The sequence below is a fragment of the Branchiostoma lanceolatum genome, chromosome 2 (assembly GCF_035083965.1).
Source record: "Branchiostoma lanceolatum isolate klBraLanc5 chromosome 2, klBraLanc5.hap2, whole genome shotgun sequence".
Lineage (NCBI taxonomy): Eukaryota > Metazoa > Chordata > Leptocardii > Amphioxiformes > Branchiostomatidae > Branchiostoma > Branchiostoma lanceolatum.
Genome location: NC_089723.1, coordinates 30,628,675 through 30,653,297, shown reverse-complemented (window position 1 = coordinate 30,653,297; position 24,623 = coordinate 30,628,675). Strand labels below are relative to the sequence as shown.

The 24,623-nt window shown below is 40.2% G+C and overlaps 1 protein-coding gene across 3 annotated transcripts in view; it reads left to right on the top strand.

The window, feature by feature from the left end:
- Positions 1-205: 205 nt before the first annotated feature.
- LOC136428552 (CMP-N-acetylneuraminate-poly-alpha-2,8-sialyltransferase-like) overlaps positions 206-24,623 on the top strand; it is a 60,723-nt gene continuing 36,305 nt past the window's right edge. Inside the window, exons 1-2 of one of the 3 annotated variants that reach the window (XM_066418155.1) lie at positions 206-403; positions 5,518-5,710. Coding sequence is in view for 1 of the 3 variants with exons in the window: in XM_066418154.1 (XP_066274251.1) it covers positions 20,214-20,218 (5 nt within the window). In the remaining 2 variants the exon portion in view is untranslated. Of the gene's footprint in view, positions 404-5,363; positions 5,711-19,739; positions 20,219-24,623 lie in introns of those variants that run through there. The other 2 variants (XM_066418156.1, XM_066418154.1) reach the window with 2 other exon arrangements.

The window sequence follows — 24,623 nt, the reverse complement described above, 5'->3', positions numbered from 1 at the left end:
AATTGTACCGCGGACCGGTTGGAATCATGCCTCGGAGCGGTTGGAATTATGCCTCGGACTGGTTGGAAATGCCTCGGACCGGTTGGAATCATACCTCGGAGCGGTTGGAATTATGCCTCGGAGCGTTTGGAATCATGCCTCGGACCGGCAAGAATTGAGTTGGGGAAGCTGTGTAGCACTGTCGTTTTGGTCTTTGGTAACCGAGGACCTCTCAATCCACGCACCGGCATCTCGGTTGTCAGACCGCTGAGATCGTTACAACACGAGCTCGTGGTGCCAGTCCACGGGACCCCAAGCCGACTGCTTACCGCTTTCGACGTCCTACATAAAACAACAAGGCATTCAGCTGTTCCGTTGACTTCAGAACTCGACCACCCCTCCGACGCATAGGAAACTCAGACAGGTGAGCAACTTATTTTTCAATCGTTTTGCATGGAAAACCCCTACTGCTGAAATCTGAGCGGGAGGTGGCAGGGATATTCTATAGACCGCGGGGAGTTGTTGGTTCCATCCTCTTAATTAATCACCCTTTGAATCGTTTTTGCACGACATATTCACATTAAAATCTTGTTGCGTGGTCCATATCAACCCTCATATGATAGTATGACACGAATTCTATACGCCCTTTTGTGGCGAAAGAATGGTAAAGAGAGAGGACAATTTATGGCGTAGCGATTATAAACAACTATTAGATTTCCGCGATATCCGTTGGTATTACCACGTTGAAGAGATACTGATCTTCCCCGCGTGCGGGCTTGTTTATCTTGGGCACTGCACTTTCATTTGACCGTGACCCTTCTACGCTCTATCCCTCTCATGTTCTTCCACGGAGTTTTTCCACTAGAGGGTGTAGTTGTCTAGTCTACTATATAACTTAACCTGTGCTGTACAGACTTATAAATGCGTAGAACCGAAATTCTAAAATGCTGAGAAATCACTCCAAGACTTCTCTTTGTACTGAAGCTTCGAACGCGGGGACGGCAATTTGAATTGTCGGGTATAAAACAGTGACCCAAATACTGAGAAAAAAAAACGCACCCACACATAACACCCTTGTTTCAATTAATAATAAAATGATGCAGATTTGCACGGTATACGAAAGATACAAAGAAGATTGTGTACGCGGTGGGAGCCCGAAAGTTGAAATCAAGCGCTTCCGATTTGATAGACCTTGGATAGACACACTCTACAAGCAGGTGTTGGGAGGCAAAATCGGCATAAAACCTCATTGGTAAACTTTTTCTATTTAAAGCTCCCCGTTTCTGTTGCAAACAGCCTTCATCATCATAAAGATCCAGCCACAACTTCTCGAGTTCTGTTATCCACAAACCCACAAACAAAGGATGACCGTTTGGAGCTCAGCAACGATTTTGTAGTCCAACATCTGCTTCGAGATTTGCCGCAGTTTAGACGAGGATGTGTCTCGGGTTGCACAGTTTACCAAACACCAGGCAAGGTGACCCGGGACTGAACCCAGCTGCCGTGTGGACCGTTTCACGTGTCGATGATAATTTGTTAGCCTGTGGTCCGCCACTTCATCAATTCTTCATCACTGTGGCAGTGTTTTGACACTGTCAAATGGTAATACCGGTCGTAAGCACGCTGTTTCTTTGTCTCTTCCTCTTTGCGCCGGAATAATAATCTCCAAGCAGATGTTGTTACGTTTTTCGAGCTCTCCATTTCTGTTACAAACTGGGCCTCCCGAAATCATCTTTACGTGCGTAAAAGGAAAGTGGGAGGCTAGAAAGATTGATTTTGCATTGGAGATTATCAGAAGGAGTGTTTTGATATACGTCTAGCCTGGAAGTCAGACTGTTCCCAGGGCTACGCAGGCCAGGCTCGTCGGCTCCAGGGCCAAGGAAATCTCACTTCGCTCTGGGCCTTCCTCAAGGGGCTGAGGCAAAATTTCTGTGGGGTCTGGCCATGGGGACAGTCTGGTTTCCATGCTCTATTATGCGCCAAAACAAAACTAGAAGCTACGACTTTGCCAAGCCCCGAAAAATATGCAAAATGTGTGGCAAACACAAACTGCAGCTAGCGCCAAGCTGTCTGTGGTTGGCTTGGATATAAGACTCCAACACGATCCCCAAGCGTACCGTAACACACCGAGAAATGGCCATCCTAGCTGACAGTTACACGACCAGACATATACAACTCATTCTGGCACCAATTAAAGACAAACATTGATTTCATCGATTGTAGTAAAATGGCGGGCGTCTGTCTGAACAACTTCAAGACGATCATTCAAGTACTTTGGCCATATTTTGAGACACAGTTCGCCGTAAATGGTGTATGAACTTATAAGTCTTATAATGAAGACGACGATGTGGTGTCTAGTCTATAATTAAAGTGGGTCCCTCGAAAGTGCGAAATGGAACGAAATGGAACGAAATGGAACGAAATGGAACGAAATGGAACGAAATGGAACGAAATGGAACGAAATGGAACGAAATGGAACGAACTAAAACATATGTAACATTATGAAATGAAATACCAGGAGATAGCGAAATATGAGGAACGTTGTAACATTCAGAGTAGACGGGAACAGGAAGTAAATACATAATATAACGTGTTTTATTTCTTGAATCTGTTTGATAATAGTAAATACAACGTTTTTGCCCTGTTTGTGTGGCTAGATTCTTCCCTGAAAATGGGAGCGCAGTGTGGAAAGAGCTCGGCCGCTCTTCCTTTGTGTTTACCAACGATCTGCAAGTGAACAGCTGAAAATAGCAGGGAAAACAAGCAAACGGAACTGAGTATCGAAGTAAGGACTAGATTATACAGAAGTTGGTGGTAACATTGCATCTTATAATTCACCAAGAGAGCATGAGGCAAGCGTAATTTTATTATTTATACAGCGTGTTTGCGTATTGCAAATGGAGCCCCGCATGCAAATGAACCGCCAATGTTGCCAGCGCATCGGAACTGTGCACGTGGGCCGGAGTGCTACCGACAGGTTGAATCAAACTCCGACTTCCAAGTATAATTTACAAACGGTTTTAGTCCATAACTAATACGTAGCTGCATATCTCCGCAACAACGATTTTTATACAACCAATTGTTCGGCTGGTTGGCTGTCGGAGAATGGACCCTTCCGTTAATGATATGCAAATGCGGCCCTGCGCTGTGCCACCAATGTGACATTTCACACTCCATTCAATCACGGACATGGACTGAAAACTACCTCTGAAGACATTTCTGCTTCCTTGTTCACGACAAAATAAAGGGAGGGTGTGAACGAGCAGGACATGTATTTCACAGTCCACACAACACGCAAACACGCTGTATAAATAATGAAATTACGCTTGCCTCATGCCCTCTTGGTGAAATATGAGATGCAATGTTACCACCAACTTCTGTATAATCTAGTCCTTACTTCGATACTCAGTTCCGTTTGCTGGTTGTCCCTGCTATTTGCAGCAGGTCATTTGCAGATAGTTGGTAAAATCAAAGGAAGAGCGGCCGAGCTCTTTCCACGCGGCGCTCCCATTTTCAGGGAAGAATCTAGCCACACAAACGCGGCAAAAACGTTGTATTTACTATTATCAAACAGATTCAAGAAATAAAACACGTTATATTATGTATTTACTTCCTGTTCCCGTCTACTGTGAATGTTACAACGTTCCTTATATTTCGCTATCTCCTGGTATTTCATTTCATAATGTTACATATGTTTTAGTTCGTTCCATTTCGTTCCATTTCGTTCCATTTCGTTCCATTTCGTTCCATTTCGTTCCATTTCGTTCCATTTCGTTCCATTTCGTTCCATTTCGCACTTTCGGGGGACCGAATTAAAGTCATTTTCTTCGTTCACTATTATCATGGTAAAGGCAATGGGATCTTCCTGCGCAGATAATTGCTGGCTTGCTGAAGGTATACATTGCAGTAGTGCAAGACCTAGCCCTGGTGCCAGGCTCTTTCCAGGGCCTACACAGGCCAACTCCTCGGCTCTAGGGCCGACATGCCCCCAAGGAAATTTTACAACAGGCCCCCCTGAGTTAGACCATGAGACGCAATACATATCATAGGGATCTGGCATCGAGGATAAAGAGCTAATGTTATTCTGTCTAGGAGCTACAGTGCTACCCAGTGGTCAGTGTTTGTGCTCAAACAGCTGTGTGATCCAAGGGCTGAAACGGAGATAGGCGCAGCCCTACACTGTACACACCACACCACATGGAGTCGGAAGGACTGTCAACCTAACCTACGATATATCCAGTGGAAAGCCCCTAAATGTGTACTATTTATTTGGGGGTTGTTGATTATTTGATTATAACGTTATGGATGTCATCCGCGCGCATTACTTTTCGTCCGTTTAAAAAAGCTTTCGGCCATATTGTTAATCGTAAAAAGTAGCAGCTGCAAAATTAGAAAATGCATTGCAAAAAAAAAAAAACATATAACCTAAGCAATATTAGGCCGCTGAAAGTCATATATTCAAAATCAATTTTTTTCTGATTTCTATCCATAGTAAGTTTAGATAACAATATCCCATTGTATATCGACCATCATGGAGCAAAAATGTGATGTCGTTGTGCGGTGGGACCTCATTGAAAATCTGAGCACTTGGAGGCCAGCCATCATTTCAAATCTTCCGAACATGCACGATTCTGACCGATAAGTCCCGAACGCTTCCGAAGAAATAATCACGTGGTCATGGCTCAATGTGCTTGGGCATTGTGACGTCACGCGGCCGGAAGTTACCGAAGATTGTCGACAGAAAACGGTTACGGCTGGATTCTGGGCTGATTTTTGGGGGGACCCAATAAATAAAATACTCCTTTTGTGGCTTGCTTTGTGACTATTTTTATACGCCCAAAGTATGAAATAATGATGCAGATGTGCTAATATAGGGAAGTAAATGTAAATTTCAACCTCACCAAACAGATTAACTTTCCCCAGAATATTTCAAGTTTTACCCCCTGAAATCGCTTAGGGCACCTTTAAAACGGATACTAATGTCGAAGAATACCAAAGTCAAAGAAGTTTGGAAAGAACAAAGATGAAGAATCTATATTTCGAAAAATCATACTCTGTGTGTTGAGTTTCGTTCATCCACTCTGACCACGTAGATTTCATAATGAAGGTTACTCCTTTTTGGCATTTCACTTTTGATTTTATTCGCACGCTCGCATCAGTTTTGGGGTCCCAGAGGATGCCATCCATATAATCAAATCAACATGGCCTAACATGGTGTAATAGGCACCGTAGCAGAACAGCTTGGGCATCTCCACTTCGGGAAACACGAAAACCAAGGAAACCGGGTCTATAGTTCATTGGCTGGCTGGGACCCCCTAATTTACCCCACGCATAACTCGGGCTTGAGTATATCAGAATGCCGTGACAGTCCCAGCAACCCTCCGTGTTCTGCCATGACCTTCCGTGATAGTTTTAGCAGGTTGTCTTTGATTCAGTCGTATCAACTTGTTGTTGAAGTCTGTATACTTTCGCTGTTGTTGACTTTAGTTTCTTTTGCGTACACCCACGCCATCTAGTTATAACGTTAACGTTTTACAGACTTCAAAACCCCCAACAAGTCTCAACATGAAACGCCTGGCGTCGGCCAGACCTAAAGAGGTGGAGCGGAGTTGATTGGCAGTTCTGTCTGACGACCTCACGCCCTGACGCTGTGCAGGTTCGTTCTTGAGGGAACCACGTAGTTCGCCCAGTCTGCAAGTAACGTTACATCTACAACTTGTTTCGAAGAAAGGTGAGCGTACTCCCTCTTCCTTTAGCATAGTAGTGCTGCGGCACTAGAGCCACAACTGTCTTGGTCGTGGCGACCTTTGGAGGACGGCGATCTTTTGCTTGTAGCGTTCTGTAATATGTATGACATGTATATGTATATATCTAAGGCACCACAACAGCTAATACTAGACTGGCCGTCATTTGCTTTAAGAGCAAATTCAGGATGTTTCGCCCATAGTCCTCATGCAAGAAGTGGGCTGTCCCAAAATAACTCCTGGGCAAATCCAAGTTTCTGCATAATTTTTGGCCAGGTGCATTCACCTTTCCTAATGGTACCCACATCTTAAAGATGACACCCGCAGCTGTCACGGTAAGGGAAATACAAGTTTATGCATGAATTATGCAAATGAGGTCCTCATTAGCATACTTCATGGCCAGGTGTGATCACCTTTGGTAACGGTACGTACATGTCAAATCTGACATCTGCAGCTTTTCCGGTAAGGGAATTACAAGTTTACGCATAAGTCATGCAAATGAGGTCCTCATTAGCATAATTTATGGTCAGGTGTGTTCGCCTGTCCTAAAGGTACCTACATCTCAAAGATGACATCCGCAGCTTTTACGGTAAGGGACATACAACTTCATGCATTGATTATGCAAATTAGGTCCTCATTAGCATAATTTATGGCCTGGTGTGTTCGCCTTTCCTAAAGGTACCTACATCTCAAAGATGACATCCGCAGCATTTACGGTAAGGGACATACAACTTTATGCATACATTATGCGAATTAGGTCCTCATTAGCATAAGTAATTGTCAGGTGTAGTCACCTTTCCTATAGGTACCTACATCTCAAATATAACATCCGTACCATGTAACATAAGGTACATATAACTTTCTGTAATACCATTAGTAGAGGTACCCCCTGACATCTGCTTGGTCCCAGACATGGTAAGTGTAGGAGGGCTTATGTTACAGTATGACCTAGTTCTTGCTGGCCCCGACAGAAAATAACCAAAAATTGCATCAAAAAATTGCAAAATAAATCATTTTGAAGTAGTGTATGCCAAAAAAAATAATGGGGTCCTTTGGGTAAATATCCAATGCACAACTGAACCAAATTTCAGGTCCTCAGGTTTCAACACCACGGCACTGGAGGCCATCATGTGCGACTTTTGTCTGAAAATGAGCAAAAAACCTCCATAAAATCATTTTAAAAACTTATATCAAAAAAATTTAAAAAGGGTCTAGGGGTATACACGTACTCTACCTGCATACCAAATTTCAGCTAATTTGATCGACGGACGACCGAGAAGAAGCGATTTGAAGATTTGACAGGAGAAGAAGAAGAAGGAGAAGGAGAAGGAGAAGAAGAAACCTGACAAAAACAATATGTTTCGTTGGCGAAACATAATAAACAGAGGGCCACATGCAAAAGGCTCGAATCGCCACAGCTAAAGATTTTTCGGAGCTCGAGTTCTAACTCTAGCCCTAGCTCTAACTCAATCGGAGTCTCAAACGGTGAGAACAATGGCGTTACGACTCGTTTCTCGATACATATCATACGCTGGACTTGCAATAAGATTTTTTTGTAATGAACGGGATATAAGACACATTCAAGCAATACATTCTGGATATCTATGTATGACGCTGGTTCACGAAAAGCCCTGTATTCTCGTACATTGTACAAGGATACTACTTTGCATTGAGGCAACCCAAGGAAAGTAGCGAATGTACCCGCCCCATACATAGCTAGATACGAGTGTAGTTGTGCAGTGGGGTTTCCGGTGAATCGTTTTTCTAATGAATGCTACTTCTAAGCGCAGCGTTTTCATGTCGCCTTCTTTCAAACGCAACTACGGATAAGATAACATTGATAGGTAGATATAGAGATAGCTAAGTCGTGGTGCGTGGTTACTCTTGGATTGTGCCATTTTTCTGGCTTGTGATGTGGGGCATAACAAGACAACAACAAGACACCCACCAAGAGTCGCCACAGCTAGCTGTATATATATACAATGTATATATGTATATATTTGTCGTCTCTTACACACGCAGTGCCATTTCGGAATAGTAAGTGCATAAAAAGCGCCGCCCTGTTTGAAATGAACCAACCCTCAAAAAGTCGTCTGCGCGAGTTTGGCGCCAAGCTCGTAGTGAAGTGTAATCTAGCACCAAGGACAGGGCGTGGCCCGGGCGTGGTCCCCTCATTACAACTCGAGTGGAACTTGGCACAAGCACGTTTCACATCTGTCAACGATATGGTGATGTGTTTTGGTATGTCTGGCAAAGACACGTTTGTTTTTCCGAACTTGAGAGTCTAAATTGGACCCACTCTTAGGTTACCCTTGGAACAGGCCGCTTGCTCAACAGGTGGAAAGATCGAATGGACAGAAAACGTGGGGTTTATTCTAATGCGTGCGGGCAAACGCCCAGCCTATTAGGCAACAGTGGCGCCGGGAAAGTTGAGTAGCTGGTTTTATCTTTTTGGTAGCGTTTGCAGTGGTGTAACGATGTTTTTGGTCGAACAACATAACGTTACTCAAGAAGCTACGGATGGATTGTTATGGGTAGTTAAAGGTGGCAAGATATGTGTTTTTCTGGCTCTGATCCCAGAAACTCCAACCATGGCTCCAAGGTGCAGAGGGTGTCTGAAAAAGCGACAAGTTTTACGATCCGTTGATAATTACATACTCTGGAGACCTTGATAGTCTTATAAGCTCTAAACTTAGATGATGATAATGACACAATACCGTGGTATAATTTGTATATGCTGTTTGTAATAGCAAGTACTGGAGACAAGAAAGAAAAGTGGAGAGAGAAAGGGGGAGAGAGTTTGTGCTTGTTTGTGAAAATTGCACCCATGATCCATATGTAAAAAAATTGTACCAAACAGTTGTACTTACATTTTTAAAAGCTGTTGTGCAAACTATTATTTCTCCCGAAACAGCAAAATACACTGACATTTTCACACAACCCCTCTGCATTAACCCCTCCCACATTTCTTCCAGCATGGTCTTTTCCTTTAAAGCTGGGTTCGGATGCTGTTGTTCCTTGCCTGAACACTTATAAAATAAATTTATCAAATTAAAATAAGATTATTTAATAAAAAAATCAGGTAACAACCATTGAGAAGGCCAAACCTCTATGTCATTATGATATTATGAAAGTTTATATCTTTTGTGACCCAAACTTATATAAAACAGTTGTCCCCTGGCTTGCTTAAATCCTTTATTGACGGACTGGCATTGGGGTAAGTCCTAGTACTGCTGGTGCCAGCTCTAGATCTCCTTGTAAAGGCCATGGCATCAAGCTTGTTTGGAACAGTCTAAGGTTAATCAGCAACAGTCTTATGGTAGTATAAGAAACACCTTCAACCATTCTGCAGTTCTTTCCAAGAAAGCTAAGGCTGATTTGATTATATGGATGACATCCTCTGGGGACCCCAAAACTGATGCGAGCGTGTGAATAAAACAAAAGTTTGGAAAAAAAAAAGTTGCCTTCATTATGAAATCAACGTGGTCAGGAAGGATGAACAAAACTTAACACACAGAGTATGGTATACCGAAATATAGATTCTTCAATTCTGTTCTTTCAAAACTTCTTCTTTGACTTTGGAATTGACTTTGGCATTCTATGACATAACTATCCGTTTTCCAAAATATCTTTTTTTCAATTTACAGCATGTGTTTTCTCATTTTGAAACTGCTTTTTATGATTTTCAGTATGGCTGAAAACCTTTTTTGGAGGGAAAAGAAGGAAAATTGATGCACATGCAGATGTCATCCATATAATCAAATCAACATGGTTCCCTCGTTTGTGTTCCATCCACACCATGAGACATTTCTCAGCCAGAAAGACAAGTAGAATAGACAAACGATCAGTTTAACTGTTGGCTATACTTAAAGGTTGTCTGAGGGGCAGACATTTTGAAAATGAATTTTTCTTTAATGATGAAATTGGGTGGCCACCCACACTCTCACAGTATCAATGAATGTACCTTTTGCGGAGTCTCTAGTTACAGTTACAGTTACAAAATTTACTTGACAATGTGTATGGTGCATAAATGGGTTGCTAGTCTAACTCTATGGGTTAAAAGAGTTAAATGTTTGAAGAACATTTGATTCTTATCCTTTATAAAGCTAAAAACAAATTAAGAAACCAAAAAAAGATTTTCAATCTTTTTCCAAAAGTTGAATTGAGAGTCGTCTTATTACACTGCAGCTGCCCAAGCATCTTTTTATTATCAAGTTGATACAAGCAAATCTAATATTTGGTAATGATTTAATTTTGCTGGACGAAATAGTTGATTTGCCATCTGTCGATTCTGTGCAGTTTTATCATCACATATATGCTTTGAAGTACATGTATGGAAATACTTTGTGATGTTACATTAAAAAATTGCCATAATATAATCTATGATTTCATTGTCAGAATTTCAGGGTAGAAATATTCAATATAAACTGTGTGATAAAGTTCTGTTCTGGAAAGCCTGTGTCAGTCAGCAGGAAAAGAGCTATACATGTAGTTTGTCTGAACTATCTGCGATCTCTAAAGGACCTTTCAGCAACAATATGGCTGGTGTCCTCTCAATCTCTGAGCAATTTTTAAGGATTTGTCAACATTCCAAGGTCATAGAGCTCTGTCAAAAATCAAAATGAAGGTTTAATGCTTAATAAAAGAGCTTCATTTAGTGACAGTATGTGTCACTAGGGGACTTTTCGACTGGTCTAACTCTGTCCACTGAAGGAACGACTAGCACAAATTGTGGTAGATTTTCAGATGAAAGATATGCTTGAATTGACTCTCTGACGATTTTGAGTTCAGTGACCTGGCGATTCTGCCAAAGCTTATTGAAAGTGTAATGCCATTTAAAATTCTTTGGATCGAATGAAGGATCCAGTTGTCTTTTCCCTTCGCCACACTGTTTAACTGTTCTGTAGGATTTATCGTGTGTGACCGAGCTGTGCGCATACGTGCGGATTTGAATTATAGATCTGCTCGCCCCGCCACCACTTGGATCCAATTTCTATGCAGTGCCTGATTTCCCTAAACATAATAAAACATTACAACATCAGGGCACAGGCCATTAGTATGAATATTGTTTATGACGGGATTAGAAAGCCATTACAAAATTGCATCTGCTCCCAGGTGCCTTTTATACACATGTATATATTCCTGAAGGAAATAAACAGGTAAAAGCTTATAAAAGCCTATCACTCATTTATGTCAGAAGTGGTCGCAGATTGCTTCTAACTTATTAAAAGTAAAGAGGTCGAACGTAAAGAAAAGTTGTCTGTAATAAAAAGTGGAGGATTCGGAATTATATGGGACGCAGTGCACCCAAATGACCAATTCAAGGCTTTTGCTTGAGAGGTAATACATGTATGGGGGAAAAGACGGCAAGAGAGAAATAGAAATGCAGTGTCTTTTATTACCTTTGTCAAGAAGGTTATGTTTTCGGTGCTGTTTGTGAGTGTGTGGAAAACAAAACGAGAAGCTGTGGATGGATCCTTATGGTATTTGGCATGTGGGTACAAGTGGGAATAACGAAGGTTAAGTTTGATAATGAGCCCTCTAGTGATCTTCTAAGGTACTACAGTGGAACTTCGGTTTTGAATGTACCAGGGGTATCATGAAAGAAATATCGTGGGGGAGGGTATACTCTTCATAATATATACTGATTAACCCATCTTGCCTGACAGTTTCTTTTTTTGTTGGAACAGTTCTTATGGCTCTAGATTGTACGTTAGTTGTGTCATGATTTCGATGTTTTCAAGGTTGCACTTGAATAGAATCTTTCATCCCAAATTGTTTATGAGTTATCTATCGTCATTCATGGAACAGTAATTTCATTGTCCTCAATGTCATGTCGAAATGTAAAATGCTTTTTCCTTTGGAGGCCTGAGTGATGTAGTTGTCACATCTCTTTTATCAAGTATGTAAAATATTCATTGTGTTCCTTTTGAAATCTGAAAACTGTTATCTCATATCAGTCCAACGACAATGGCTGACACTGCATACAAAGCTGTGAGTCTTTATCTAGTAAAGTATTCATTCATCCTTTTCTATAAAGGTGCAGCAGTGTGAGGTAAAAAAGGTAAAGTACTCGTCCTCAATTGAGGTGAAGCATGATACCTTTGAAGATCTCACTCTTGGATGTCCATAGCAGAGTGGTCATGACGTCAACTGCCTCTTAGGTGTGATTGCAGCCAAAAAGTAATGTGGCTTCGCTATGGCTAAAAGAAATTTTCAGCCAGTCATACCGGGTCATCCCTACATTTCTCCATAAATGTGTTCTTTAATGTGTAGAGGTTCTTTTCCACAAGCATGCTCTTTTTCACAAGGCGTAGACAATATTTTGATTTCCCCTAATTCGTAGAGAAAACTATCTTCTTCAAGTAATTCATAGCGAGGCCAAAAACTTTTGTCATAATTGCCTTCCTTGATTTTAGCATAATATGTAGCTGGTTCTTCTAATTTCAACATAAAGCATTCAGTCGGGACGCCCATGCAGACCCTCATGCAGTGGAATCGAAGAGCAAAGAAATTAATCTAGTGTGACATTGTAGTTTTTGAATGGCTTTCAATGTTTGTCTTAAGATGAGCAGCACATTCAGTACAAATGGGTTATCATATATCATCCCTTTACCCCCAAAATTTAATATCTGCTTAGGCCTGTCAATCAATAATTCAATATGAGGCCTAGAAAATTATGACATTTTTTCTGACTGTTTCATCTGTTAGAAAGAGGCCATTTGTAAAGAGTCAGCATCAATGCAATTCTAATTTTGAACATCGCTTCTCAAACTTAAAAAAGCTTTTTCGTAGCGGTGTATAGCGACCTACTGAAACAACGCTTTGATTTACAATGGAGGGGATGGTCAGATTTCCTTATGGATTTCCTATACAGACTACTTTTACCATATTCAACAGGGAGTTAAATGGAGATTGAAGCCGACTTTTACTGCAAATATCACGCCCGTTAAAAGGTGAAGGTGTCAGTTTTCATTTGTCGAAGAACAGCTGTCGTAAATCGGAAAGCAATTCGGAGGTCTTCGAGCAAGGATAAAAGATAGGTGATGGTGATAAAAGTTAGAGATGTGCAATGAAATAAGCATGACGTCCAATCATATTACATTCCTGACTAGAAGTTGTGTGCTTGGGAAAGCACTTAACGGGACTTTACTCCATCCACACTGGCATAAAAATGGGTACCTGAATTTGGTTGGGGAGGTAAAGGATGGTGGAAGGAGAGAGACAGAACCTGCCTTCCAAAACTGACACTTATCTATTAGAAACAGTGGATTAACAACCCACTGCCCCTACAGCCTGAAAGAGGATATGGGACCTTTACCTTTAGGCCACACCAATTTAATTTCTTGGTTAACGGAATTTAAAAAAAAATGCTAAATTGAAAAATCAACATGAAAACAGAATCTCAGAGGAAAGTTTGTACTTGAGTGCACACAGTATCAGGGAGTGAACAGGGTCAGGTGCAAGTTTTGGCCTAGAATTTAAATTAAAAAAATCTGTTAACCAAGAGATTGAATTGGTGTGGCCTTACCTTTACCTTTATACCTACAACCATAATGATGCAGGTATCAAATCTCCTAGCACTGGACCTGTTGAATGATCCTGAAGAGCCCTAGTGAACAATAATTAGTGATCGGTCGATAGCAAATGTGGCATTCATCCATACATGAGGATAAGTGCAATTTGTTAATGTCTACATCTAATGCTGCATGTTTGATCTTTTGAACAGTGATTTTCTGAACATTTTGCACTGTTGATATTTGGTTGCGCATTTTGTCCTGGTCTGTTAAGACTAACTGACAGAAGTATGTTCTTACTATTGAAAAAAATTAGGAGTATAATTTATCATTTTGCATAATAGGATGTTTCTCTTGTACAGTAGAAACCGCTTATCTGCAATGCCTATTTGTCAGCACAATTTTCCCGATTACCCGGCTTTGCCGATTATGGGGTGTTAGCTCAAACTGACCCGATTGAATCTACGGGACAGTAAATTGAACGCAATGACACAAAAAATACAAATACGGCCATATTTAACCATTAATAGCAGTGAACTTTATTTAGATCAGTACATTTACTTGTAACATTTATGATTTGTAACAAAAGCGTTGTTGTGGGTACGATTTCCCAAGGTATAATGTCCTTGGATTTCCCAACGTAGATCGTTGTTTTCTACCGACTTGATGCACTAAATATTTGAGCTATCGACTCTAACTCAACTCGGACGAAACAAAGAAATAAACACTGCTATCTGCGCACAACACAAGCTACAGATAAATGTACAATTGTCAACCTATAGACATTCTTACACTACAAACGTAAAACAAAAATAAAGTTGGGTACAATACACGCTTGTAGACATGAAAATCGTCGGCAAAACATAGACAAAGGATCACCTTGTTGTTGTCTTCATTTTCAAAAAAACTTTGCTACCACATGGAAATGATCGTAACTCATGCGACAATAAACTGTTGATTGCCATATCTACGAGATTTTAGCTTACGATGTCCATAGATAACATGGAAATTTTACAACATTCGACGAGCATATTTCACAAAATTGTTGTCGGTAAAAAAAAGATGGCGGACGGCGTGGGTGGCAGTATCCCATCATTCAATACGGTAGGTCAGTAGCGGCATATTCACTTCCTGGTTTAGACGCACGGCGATAACAAACGTGTCGCACGGTCGAAACGAACGCAAGAATAATGAGCGAGAACACAGGTTTTTATTGAGTAAAAATTTGTTTCTGAGAAATCAAACGTTCTTTGAAGAAACATGACAAAAAAACTACGCATAAGCTGCCGCCTTTGACGGCTGTGGACCTACACGCGCCTCTCTGTATGCAGTGCCGACGTGCGCCCGATCTGCCGGGCCGCTCTATCAACGTAAACTTCACAAGAAACCGCCGTCCTTCGCGACTCAAAACTGCCGTTTTTGTTTTTTTCCAGCCGTTTTTGGTGATTTGTTTGGCATATTTTCGGTTCAATATGTGCTGTAACTTGACAATTTTTTTGCCGATTAGCCGATTTTTTCGATCTTAGGCTTTGCGTATATGGGGTTCGATAAACAATGGCGTTAATGGGAAACGGTTTGGGATTTCACAATCCTTTGCAGTTCGCCGGTTTTTGCAACAAAGCGTATTGCAATTAACTGGTTTCTACTGTACAAGATTAATTTACCCTTAGTAATTAGCCTGCTCAGGCCATCTCTTTGCATTGGTTTCTAAGTAACATTTGATATGCGTTGATTTATTTGGCAAAACATTATACAGCTTTTCCAAAGGGTACAAATGATTGCATTGTAAATGCTGTACCTTCGTTTCTGTGCACAAGATGGGAGGAAATCTGGGCAATACTTCAATGCCACCTTCCCCTTGTGAATGAAATGCCTGCATCATTGTAGTGCACTTCATTTGGCAGTTAATTAAGTTAATCTGTAGCCGGCAAGTGACAACCCCATCCAGCTCGGCTGACACCCCCATTTATATCCAGCACAGCAGGAAATTGCATGGTGTCATTGACTGTAACAAATTGTGAGGGCGGCTGTAACATTGGAGAAGCCACTGGCCTGTCCTGTCGTAATCGGAGATGCAGTTGCTATGCGGTTACGACCCCATGGGACTTGGTCTTGAGTTCTCTTGTCCCACATAGGAGACACTGACAGGCTTACAGTGTTGGGAACAATATATATGCAAACTTCATTGGTGAGTTTTGGCTTCAACACCTTAATGTTGATTTCATTTGACAGATTGAATTTGTAGTTAACATCTATTGGTCATCATGAGAGCTTAAATTACAGGTTTGCGTCTACTAGCAAAACAATGTAGTTCAGGCAGTGGTGTTAACAGTTCTGTTCACAGCAAGTTTATAGTACTTTAAATTTCTGATATCAGTCTCAAGCTATACTGATTCAAAGTAGTCCAAAGAAACATCCCTTTGTTGGACCTGAGCTTGTGATGTTGATGAAAATAACTTGGCCATTCAGACTCACAAGCCTGCAACCATGTGACTAGATAAAATGGGCCCTCAGACAATATTGAACAACAAAATGTTAAACTAATTTCTCTGTAGTTGCCCATGAAGTTAAGTTTAGGTTAGATTAGTGGAAAAAGTTATGGTCCTTTAGACCTGGGAGGCTTTAAGTGCTGCGAACGTGTGCTCTATGATCCCCGTGTTAGCAGATCAATGATTTTATATTGATGTGAACACATGCTGTTATCTGCAGCAGTGGATACATAATACACCACCATTCATGATGAGTTGCATACCTACCGGTTGTCTGTCCTCAATAATGTCCTACATTTGTTGTAAATGTTCAAGTTAAAGGAAAGAGTTGAGTCTAATCATTTACAAATCTCCTCTTTGTGTTGAAAGCAATGGTAGAAAAATACTTTGCAACGGAAGCATATCAAAACCAAGCCATATTACTGTACAAAATTTACAAAATGAATCAATGATATTAAAACCAAACCATATTCTGAACAAAATTTGCAAAAAGAATCACATCAAAACCAAAGCATATTCTAATCAAAATTTTAAAAAAATCATATTACAGACATGGTAACCAAACAACATTCTGAACAGAAATTGCAAAAAGAGTTAAATTATGATCCATGTTCCTCCTCCCCTCTATCTAGTGAACGTTCCCTGATTGGCTTGTCAGAACATTACATCAGTGGAGGAATGTGACACGATCATTAACCTCTGGTGGGGGATAAATTTGGATCCACGCCTGTCCTTGAATCGGTTGTACAGACATACAGATGTGTCTGCAGCTATATCTGGTGTCAGCGTATGGTTTTGGACCCACGCTCCCTGGAATACCAATTAAAAAAGCGACATAGATAAAAGTGATCTCGAACCATCTTAGCTCACTGCAAAGCTAAATTTTCCACTGTCACTCATCAGACGATTGTACAGTAATGATATAACGCTCTCAGACTGCATCATTTTTGCCAAGGCCTTTTGGACAAGTACACCAAAGTGAACCTGGGACAGCTTAACTTTCTGTCCTAAAGACTGCAAGCCTGCAACGCTTTCCAGAAACGTGCAAATGGGGTGAGTGAAAACGGACCAGCTCAGATTCGATCTTCAGATCTCTTGGTCTAGTGTTTACACATTAATACGTATATATAACTGCTGTTTTCAGAATCTAACATTTTCTTTCCGGATGTACACAGTGTAACTGATACCTTTTTGTCTGAGTGGACATCAGACATAATGCTATATCGGTTATCTTGTACCATTTGGATTTGATTGCTGTGCAATATTGTTGTGTGTGCGGGGTGAGAACACACAACAACTGTTAATGTGCACAGTATTGATCTTTAAGCTCAGGCTTGCATATTTTACTTATAGTACAAGATAGGTATGCATCTCATTGGGAAACTTTTAGTGCATTCCTCTACACATATATGCCATCATCTTATAATTGTTGTCTAATACGACTGAAAAAAAATCCGCCACTTTTAGTGAAATCTCTTGCTTTTGGCTCTGAGTGCCATCCTATCCCTAAGCAAACTATCAATACTGAAATACAGCTGTCAGTAACTTAACAGTACTTTACTGACAGTTGCATTTCAGTAACATTCCAGTGAATCAGCTTTACTCTCACCCCTGTAATGAAACTGACAAGTACCTCAGAGCTTTTCTATTGAGCACTTATAACTGATCTCTGTTTGTCACTGTCTTGACAGTAATAAAATGCCACTACAAAAATAGACAAATTTCATCCCTTACTGTCAGCCTCTGTTCTACTTACTAATAATTTCTAACCAATTACAGTCTTGCATTAATGTGGAATCTGGCGAATCAAATACCAGTTGCTTGACTGGCACCAGGCCAGAGAATTTTGAATTACTCAAAATACAGTAACAGTGACTGTTGTATAATCAAGCACAGTGCAACAGGGCACCCATGCATACTAGCTCCATCATACAAATGTAGTACCCAGGCAAAACTGTAGCATATTGAGGAGAAAACTCCTTATTGAATATCATGTACGGATATTTCATATTAGATACTTCATCACATGCCCAAACATATCACTCGAACAGTCTTTAAGTAAGTCATGGTCTTCCTAAGAAATGATGAGTGTGTGGTGAAAAAAGGTGTATAATATGTCAGTTTCACTTATGTGGCAACTGGATTGTTGCTTGGGACAATTGCCGTGTACTAAAATTTAATCAAGAGGGATTCCTGGATGCAAGGTTGTTGCCTTTCTGGTCATTTCCAAAAATGTATAACGTTACATTGTCGTTGTTCCTCAAATGATTCAGACACAATAGTATCAACTATTGCAGAATGAAAAAAGGGTGGGGTTACTGGTGTTAAAATTAGATACCCTCTAAAATGTATTTAAGTTCGCTTTTTTTTATATTTTGCGATAGGGAGAAAATGGAGTATTCGCAGTGTAGTTGTTTGTGGTTCTCAGTTGAAACAATTATGGGTAGGCAGGCAGAAGACAGAAGAGGCTTTTTTACAGTGGGTAAAAGTTAGAGGTTACTCTGAAAACTTAGCATTGCAATCATTAAAAATCACCGCAAAGTTTTCAACATTCACAGTATGTCGTCTTTGATGGTAAATCCTTCTAGTTTTCCTCAGGTCCGGAAATTAGCACATTCAACAAAGATCCTATTTTCAAACATTGAATCACTTCCATGGAAATACATTGTGTAGAATACTGAAAACTCAAAATCAGCATAAACATCCTTTCAGCTGGAACAACTCTTAACAAAATGAGCGAATTGTATCCATTTAAGCAGACTTTAGCACAGGAAGTGAAAAGAAACTCAGAAATGAGTCAGCGCTCTTCCATCCCATTTGCTGATCAGTGAGACAACCCCAGTGGGACTCTTGCCCATTAAATGCAGCTCTTTCACTTTAGAAGCCTTTTTGTGAAATAGGATACTTGTACTTGGCGATTGATCATACTTAAAACAAGGGCTGCGTAATATATGAGAAGGTTCTATGCTGCACCTGATCTCCATTCTCCATCACACAGTTTAAATGACTGAATTGCATTATAAAACCACAGGCGCTGTGCTATACAAATTTCATCACAATATCCATGGTGGAGATATTGGCTAAGGGAATACAGTTCTTTGCATCGTGTATCTCTATATGATTAGATGATATCAGATAAATCGTATATGTACATATATATATAAAAAATATGTGTCTATTTTACCTGCTTTAGTTTTTTTACATCCAAATAGCATGTATTTATTGGTTACACTATGAAATAAGAACCTTGGTGTGGATTGTTTTATGCTGATTGTAAGTACACGAAATATGAAATAATGGTGAAAATATGTTAAAGGACTTCAGATATGAATGTCAATGATGGTTTATCATCTATAATATCTTAAGTTATGTTGCCGAAATCATATTTTTAGTAACTTTAAAAGTCAATTTCTGAATATGACATTCAGAACTAGCAGCTTTTTTATCTGGCCAATTAGCAAGGGAAGGAAGCGCCAGTAATAGAACTGAGATTTTCTGTCACATTGTTCAGATTTAACGGTTTGTAAAAAAACTCTCTCATCTCTGTTTTATTGATATTTCAGACTTATGTGTAGGACGCATGAAATTCTCTGATGTCCTTTATTTCCTGCTCTGTTACACATGGGAATCGGAGCACACATCGTGCCAATCAATAAAATTTGTTTGGCCCCGAGCACAATTTATAATTCACAACCCTAATACAACCCCTGTCAGGTACCTGGCTACCACGGTAACTCAGCTTCAAAGAAAGATGACATGTTTTATGGGAAAATTAATGTTTGAAGTCTCCAATTTCCTCACAGCCCTCCACTCTGTCATTACCTCCCCCACCACACAGATGGCAATGACATGCTTGAAAGCCGGTCCCAATGTAACATATCTTCATTGTTTCAAATTGGAAATCCATTTTTCGCAGTAAGGACGCCCAGGGAGCTGTGATTGTACATCCGTGGCTGTCAGCATGGTTTGTCGCCGACGGGACGGGCGGACACAACAGAAAACCTTCTTAATTCCACTTTAGTATAACTGCAGTAAGAGATCACAGTATGAAACACTCCTGCCCTTTTCAGGATCTGACCAGAATTGAATAATTCAGCCACTATCTGGCTGTGCATGCAAAGTAGCATCGGAGAAAGGCTTCGGCAATCTAGCTATAAGAGATCCCCGCTCAGATAAACCAATCATTATGCCGATAGCTTTCCCTGGGCCTTCAATTGTTTCTGGGAGATTTAAAACCAATCAATGTGGCAGGTAAATGGCCGTGTGTAATCGAGATCTGCGGGTGGGATTTTGCGGCCAGCGTTCGGAGCGGGAACTCCGTCCCACACTGTTCAATTTCCCCGTGGCCTGGCAACACTTCTGAACAGAAGCTCCCAAGGGCAATGAGGAAATTGGCATTCCACGCGAGGGGGATCGTCGAGTCTTCACGTGGATGGGTGACGCTTGTTGTACAATGATGAGGAGTCCATTCAGAGCCGGAGACAATGAGGTCTGTGCGCTTGCTTGTCATCAGTACACCTGTTCCCTATGCCGTTGTCTCCCAAGTCTTTTGTTACACAAAGGGCCTCGTAATGGGATTTAACTTGCCGGGTATTTGGGATCCGGGTATTCCATACCATTTGTTCAAGCCATGTAAATAAGGGTAATTGCCATTAGCCATTAGGGGCAACTGGGTCACAGAAGACTCAGATGTCCACAGTTATTACTCAACGCCTTAAAAGATGCCGTGATAATGCTGCTTTTCTTAATTATCACCAACGGACGCTGAGAGGGCTATTTCGCCCGTGATTGCCGTGTTTAATCAAGATCGCCGCGTTTGATAGTCAAGAAGGAAAATGCCGCAGTTGTACGGATTAGATGGGTTTTCGGCGTGTTGGCGTTTCGACCTGGAGGCAACATTTTTGACGATTCATCACATCCGCGGGGGTCACATGTTGGTCAGATAATACGCAGTGTTAAATGACCAACCGTGAAAGGAGAGCCCCACGGCACATGGAGGAGGGCAGAAGTTCTGTGGGTTATTCCATACGTTAGCGGTTACATATTGGGAAAGGAAAAGTGGTGGTTGAAAAAGATAATAAGTTTGTAAGAGTAACAGGGTTGTGTTGTAACGCCAGTTTGAAATCAAATGGGTATTCACGAAATACAGTTATTACTTACTAAGTGAAAAAGGAGAAGGATATTGACTTTCAATGTTTGGGAATTTGCATCTGTCATCTGAGTACCGAGTATATAAAACATGAAGATTTCTTTACATACAAAAAAGATCCATAATTGTATTGTAATTGTTTGACCCAGTAAAGATACGATGTCAAATATTTACATTGTAATTAAACATATGAGATTGATGATGACTACCCAAAAAACAATATGCTTGGTTCAGGAGGCCATTATTACATTATCCGCGAGTAGAACAAATTAAGACATCATTTCTGAGCATGTACTTAATGAGCGGCACCATCTGATATGAAGAACAGATGTTCCCCCAGAAATAACTTTAATAGGATTTATCTCTTGTGTTGAAACTATAAATTATGACTGTAGGAAAATCTTTTCACAAACCAAGTAAAATCCAGTACATCTGGAAGTGCAAGTAAGATTATTAATACTTATATCAATATCATCAACTATCCAAGCTTGAAGCATTAATCAATAATGCACTTTATGATGTTGGACCATTCCTTACTCACAAATTTAGCTTATCTGATGATCACATCTGTTTTGCTGCTGTTCCACAGGGCTCAGTACTGGGCCCTTTATTCCATGATCACCATGATCTCGGTGGGACACTGCTTAAGTCTTTCTCTCTTTACCTAGATGTACACTTTAATATTGTTCTACTGTGTGAAATGTAACAACTTTGCGATGGTCAGTTTGACATTGTTTGGCATAGATTTAATGGAATGGGCTGGTTTAAATATGGGTGAAAGATGGGAATGTGAGGGGAGTTTATGAATAACACACATTTCAGCACAACGGCCAGATACTAATCAAGTAGCTGACATAATTGTGGGCCACTGAGGTACCATCTGCACCTTTGCAGCCTCTGTAACACTGTTGAGCTAGTCTTAACTTCAAGTCTAAGAACATGAGAAAATTTTGAATTTAGGCTTTTCTTACAATTTTACTTTTTACGTTGTTACATTTGTGTTACCTCTTTTCTGATGGAGACTGTTTGTTAGTCCTTCCTGATACAGTGGTTTACTGGCTCTTGCATGTTTGATGCATTGAAATAGTGTAGCAAGTATGATACGAAAGAAACTACCAGTATTCAATTTGGGTCTTGTGTATAGGTTGATGCTTTAGTAATTGTACTTCTGGATGGCTGTGTTTTGGGTTCAACTCTCAGCCCGTCCATTGCAGTTTTGGATACCAACATGCATTCTGCTGTTAGGGTTGCACTCCTCGAGAAAATACAATTCCTGTTTTAACTTGTTGCTTCCTTGATAAAAGACAGACAATTGAATACATTAAAGAAGAAACCACAGGCCTGCTGGAGGAGGGTGCCACAATTCTAGAATGAGTAGAAAAGAAAATGCGTGTGTGCAGTTGCCAAAACCTATCAGCCCCTAATGCATGTACTGAACAGGTGTTTTGCCATGTGGCAGGGTTACCAATTATGACACTCAGATTAAGCCGTGAGCTAGCGATTCCTTTTTATATCTGGCGTGCGAGAACATTAATAGACTCGCAAATATTTTAGTGTACTTTAGGGACTCAGTAGTCGATATGATGGATCTCCCATCCATTCTGCCGGCACCAACACCCCCAACGTCAAGGCCAATGTCGTTTGAATATTCTAATATCTGCATTCCAATCAGTGTGTATTCATCATATGGCGGTAGGCCGTCAGACATAATGAAGTGTTATTGAAGTGTTGTTCATGGATAATCCTGTTTGCATAACACCATCACGAGAGAATTACACAAGCACCCGTTAATTGGTTGGTTCTGATTGATGTAAATCAGGAAGATCCTACCGGTGGGGGCATTGCGATATCACTCGTAATCTGGTGCAATCTTTATTCCTCGTTTGTAGTATGTTAGTTCTAAGTTACAGTTCATCATAGGATTCTTCAGAAAAGTAATTTTTCGGGAATTACTTTATATTGTATGATAAGTATTTCAACACCCATGGAGGTACCATGTTAAGCATCCAATACAGGCTGAAGTCAGGTAATATTTCAACATTTTGCCATCTTTTACTAGATTCTGCAAGACTGTGTGGCAACATCTTTATTTTTCAGGAATGTTTTACATTTAATGATAAGTGTTGAACACCAATGCTGGTACCAAGCTAAGCATCGACTGCCAACAGAAGCCAGGTAATATTTCAACATTTTTATTCTTTTATCAGATTCTGCAAAAAAAGTGAGACAATCTTTTATTTTTCAGCTAAATTGGATTCTTTTCTTTATGAAATAGGAGTTGTAGCAATTTTCTGGATGATTAATCATTCTTACTTGTATACCAAAGGGAAAAGAATAACTTACAGCTTGTTGTTCTTTTGAGATGCAGATGGTTGTCATGTTCCATGATGCTCCCACAGGAGGTCTTGTGTACTTAAATCTCTAGCAAAGCCCAATCTTAGTCTATAAGGCCACACAAATTTTATTTGTTGATTCTTGGATTTTTCAGAAAAACATTGGAGTGACATGGCGAAATTTTTTGCAAATAGTCTAGGGTGAAGATAAGGGTTTACATAACATAAAGAACTAGAGTTCCACGACCTCATACCTTCGCCAAATGATTTTAACCTTTTTGACTGACGTATCAGGAGTGTTTCCCATCAATTATAAATCATACCAGTTGATCTTCACCCAAAAAACAAAAGTATGAGCTTAACAAAGAAGGTTATGCTAACAAAGTAACATTTAACATGAATTATGCAAATGAGGTCCTTATTAGCATAATTTGATTCAACGATGTTCACATTCACATAACTTCCAAATGACACAAGTATGAAATTGGTTTCTCATTAATTATGCAAATTAGGCCTACATTTGCATATTTTTTATCTATCAAAATTCCTCAGTAACAAATGTCACATATTTCAATAGTCATATCATGGAACATAGCGGGTTTTTAAAATTGTCTCATTAATTATGCAAATTAGAATCTGATTTGCATAATTATCGTCCAATCAGACAAAGCATCACGTAAGCTATCTACATACCAAAAATCATTAACATCCATTTAGCCCATCTTGAGTTATAGTATTTTCTCATTAATTATGCAAATGAGGTCTTCATTTGCATAATTGATATCTATTAATATTTCTCTCTTCTTCAGTTACATATGTCACATGTTTGAGAGTCCTACCATGGAATTTGGCGGCTGTATAAACTTTCCTCATTAATTATACAAATTAGATAATGATTTACATAATAAGTATCTAATCATGTACGTCATCACTCAAGCTATCTACTTACCAAAATTCATGACCATCCATCAAGCCCTTCTTGAGTTATTCCCTTTCAAAGTCTGAACCAAAACCTGCTCCTGCAGTTCCAAAAAAGCCGCTAGGGGGCCCAAACCCGTACCACTCACTCTCTGCCCATAGAGCTATCTACCACTCAAAAATCAGTTTCATAGCATGTCCAGAACACAAGATATCGGAACAGGAAGTTGCGCTGCAGTACCGTAACAAGCCGCTAGGGGACCCAAAATCTAATCATTTCCTAGTCTCATCAAGACCTACCTACCTACCAAATATCAAGACAATCCACCCAAGCCTTCTCGAGTTATGCTGTACGTTACAAACATACACACACACAAACGCTACCCTCTGCATAACCTTCTCGGCGAAGGTAATAATAAGAGGATTATTCAACTTTCAGCTTTGTATGGCTCATTTTATGCAATGCACCCCTTTCTTTGATCTAGTACTATAAT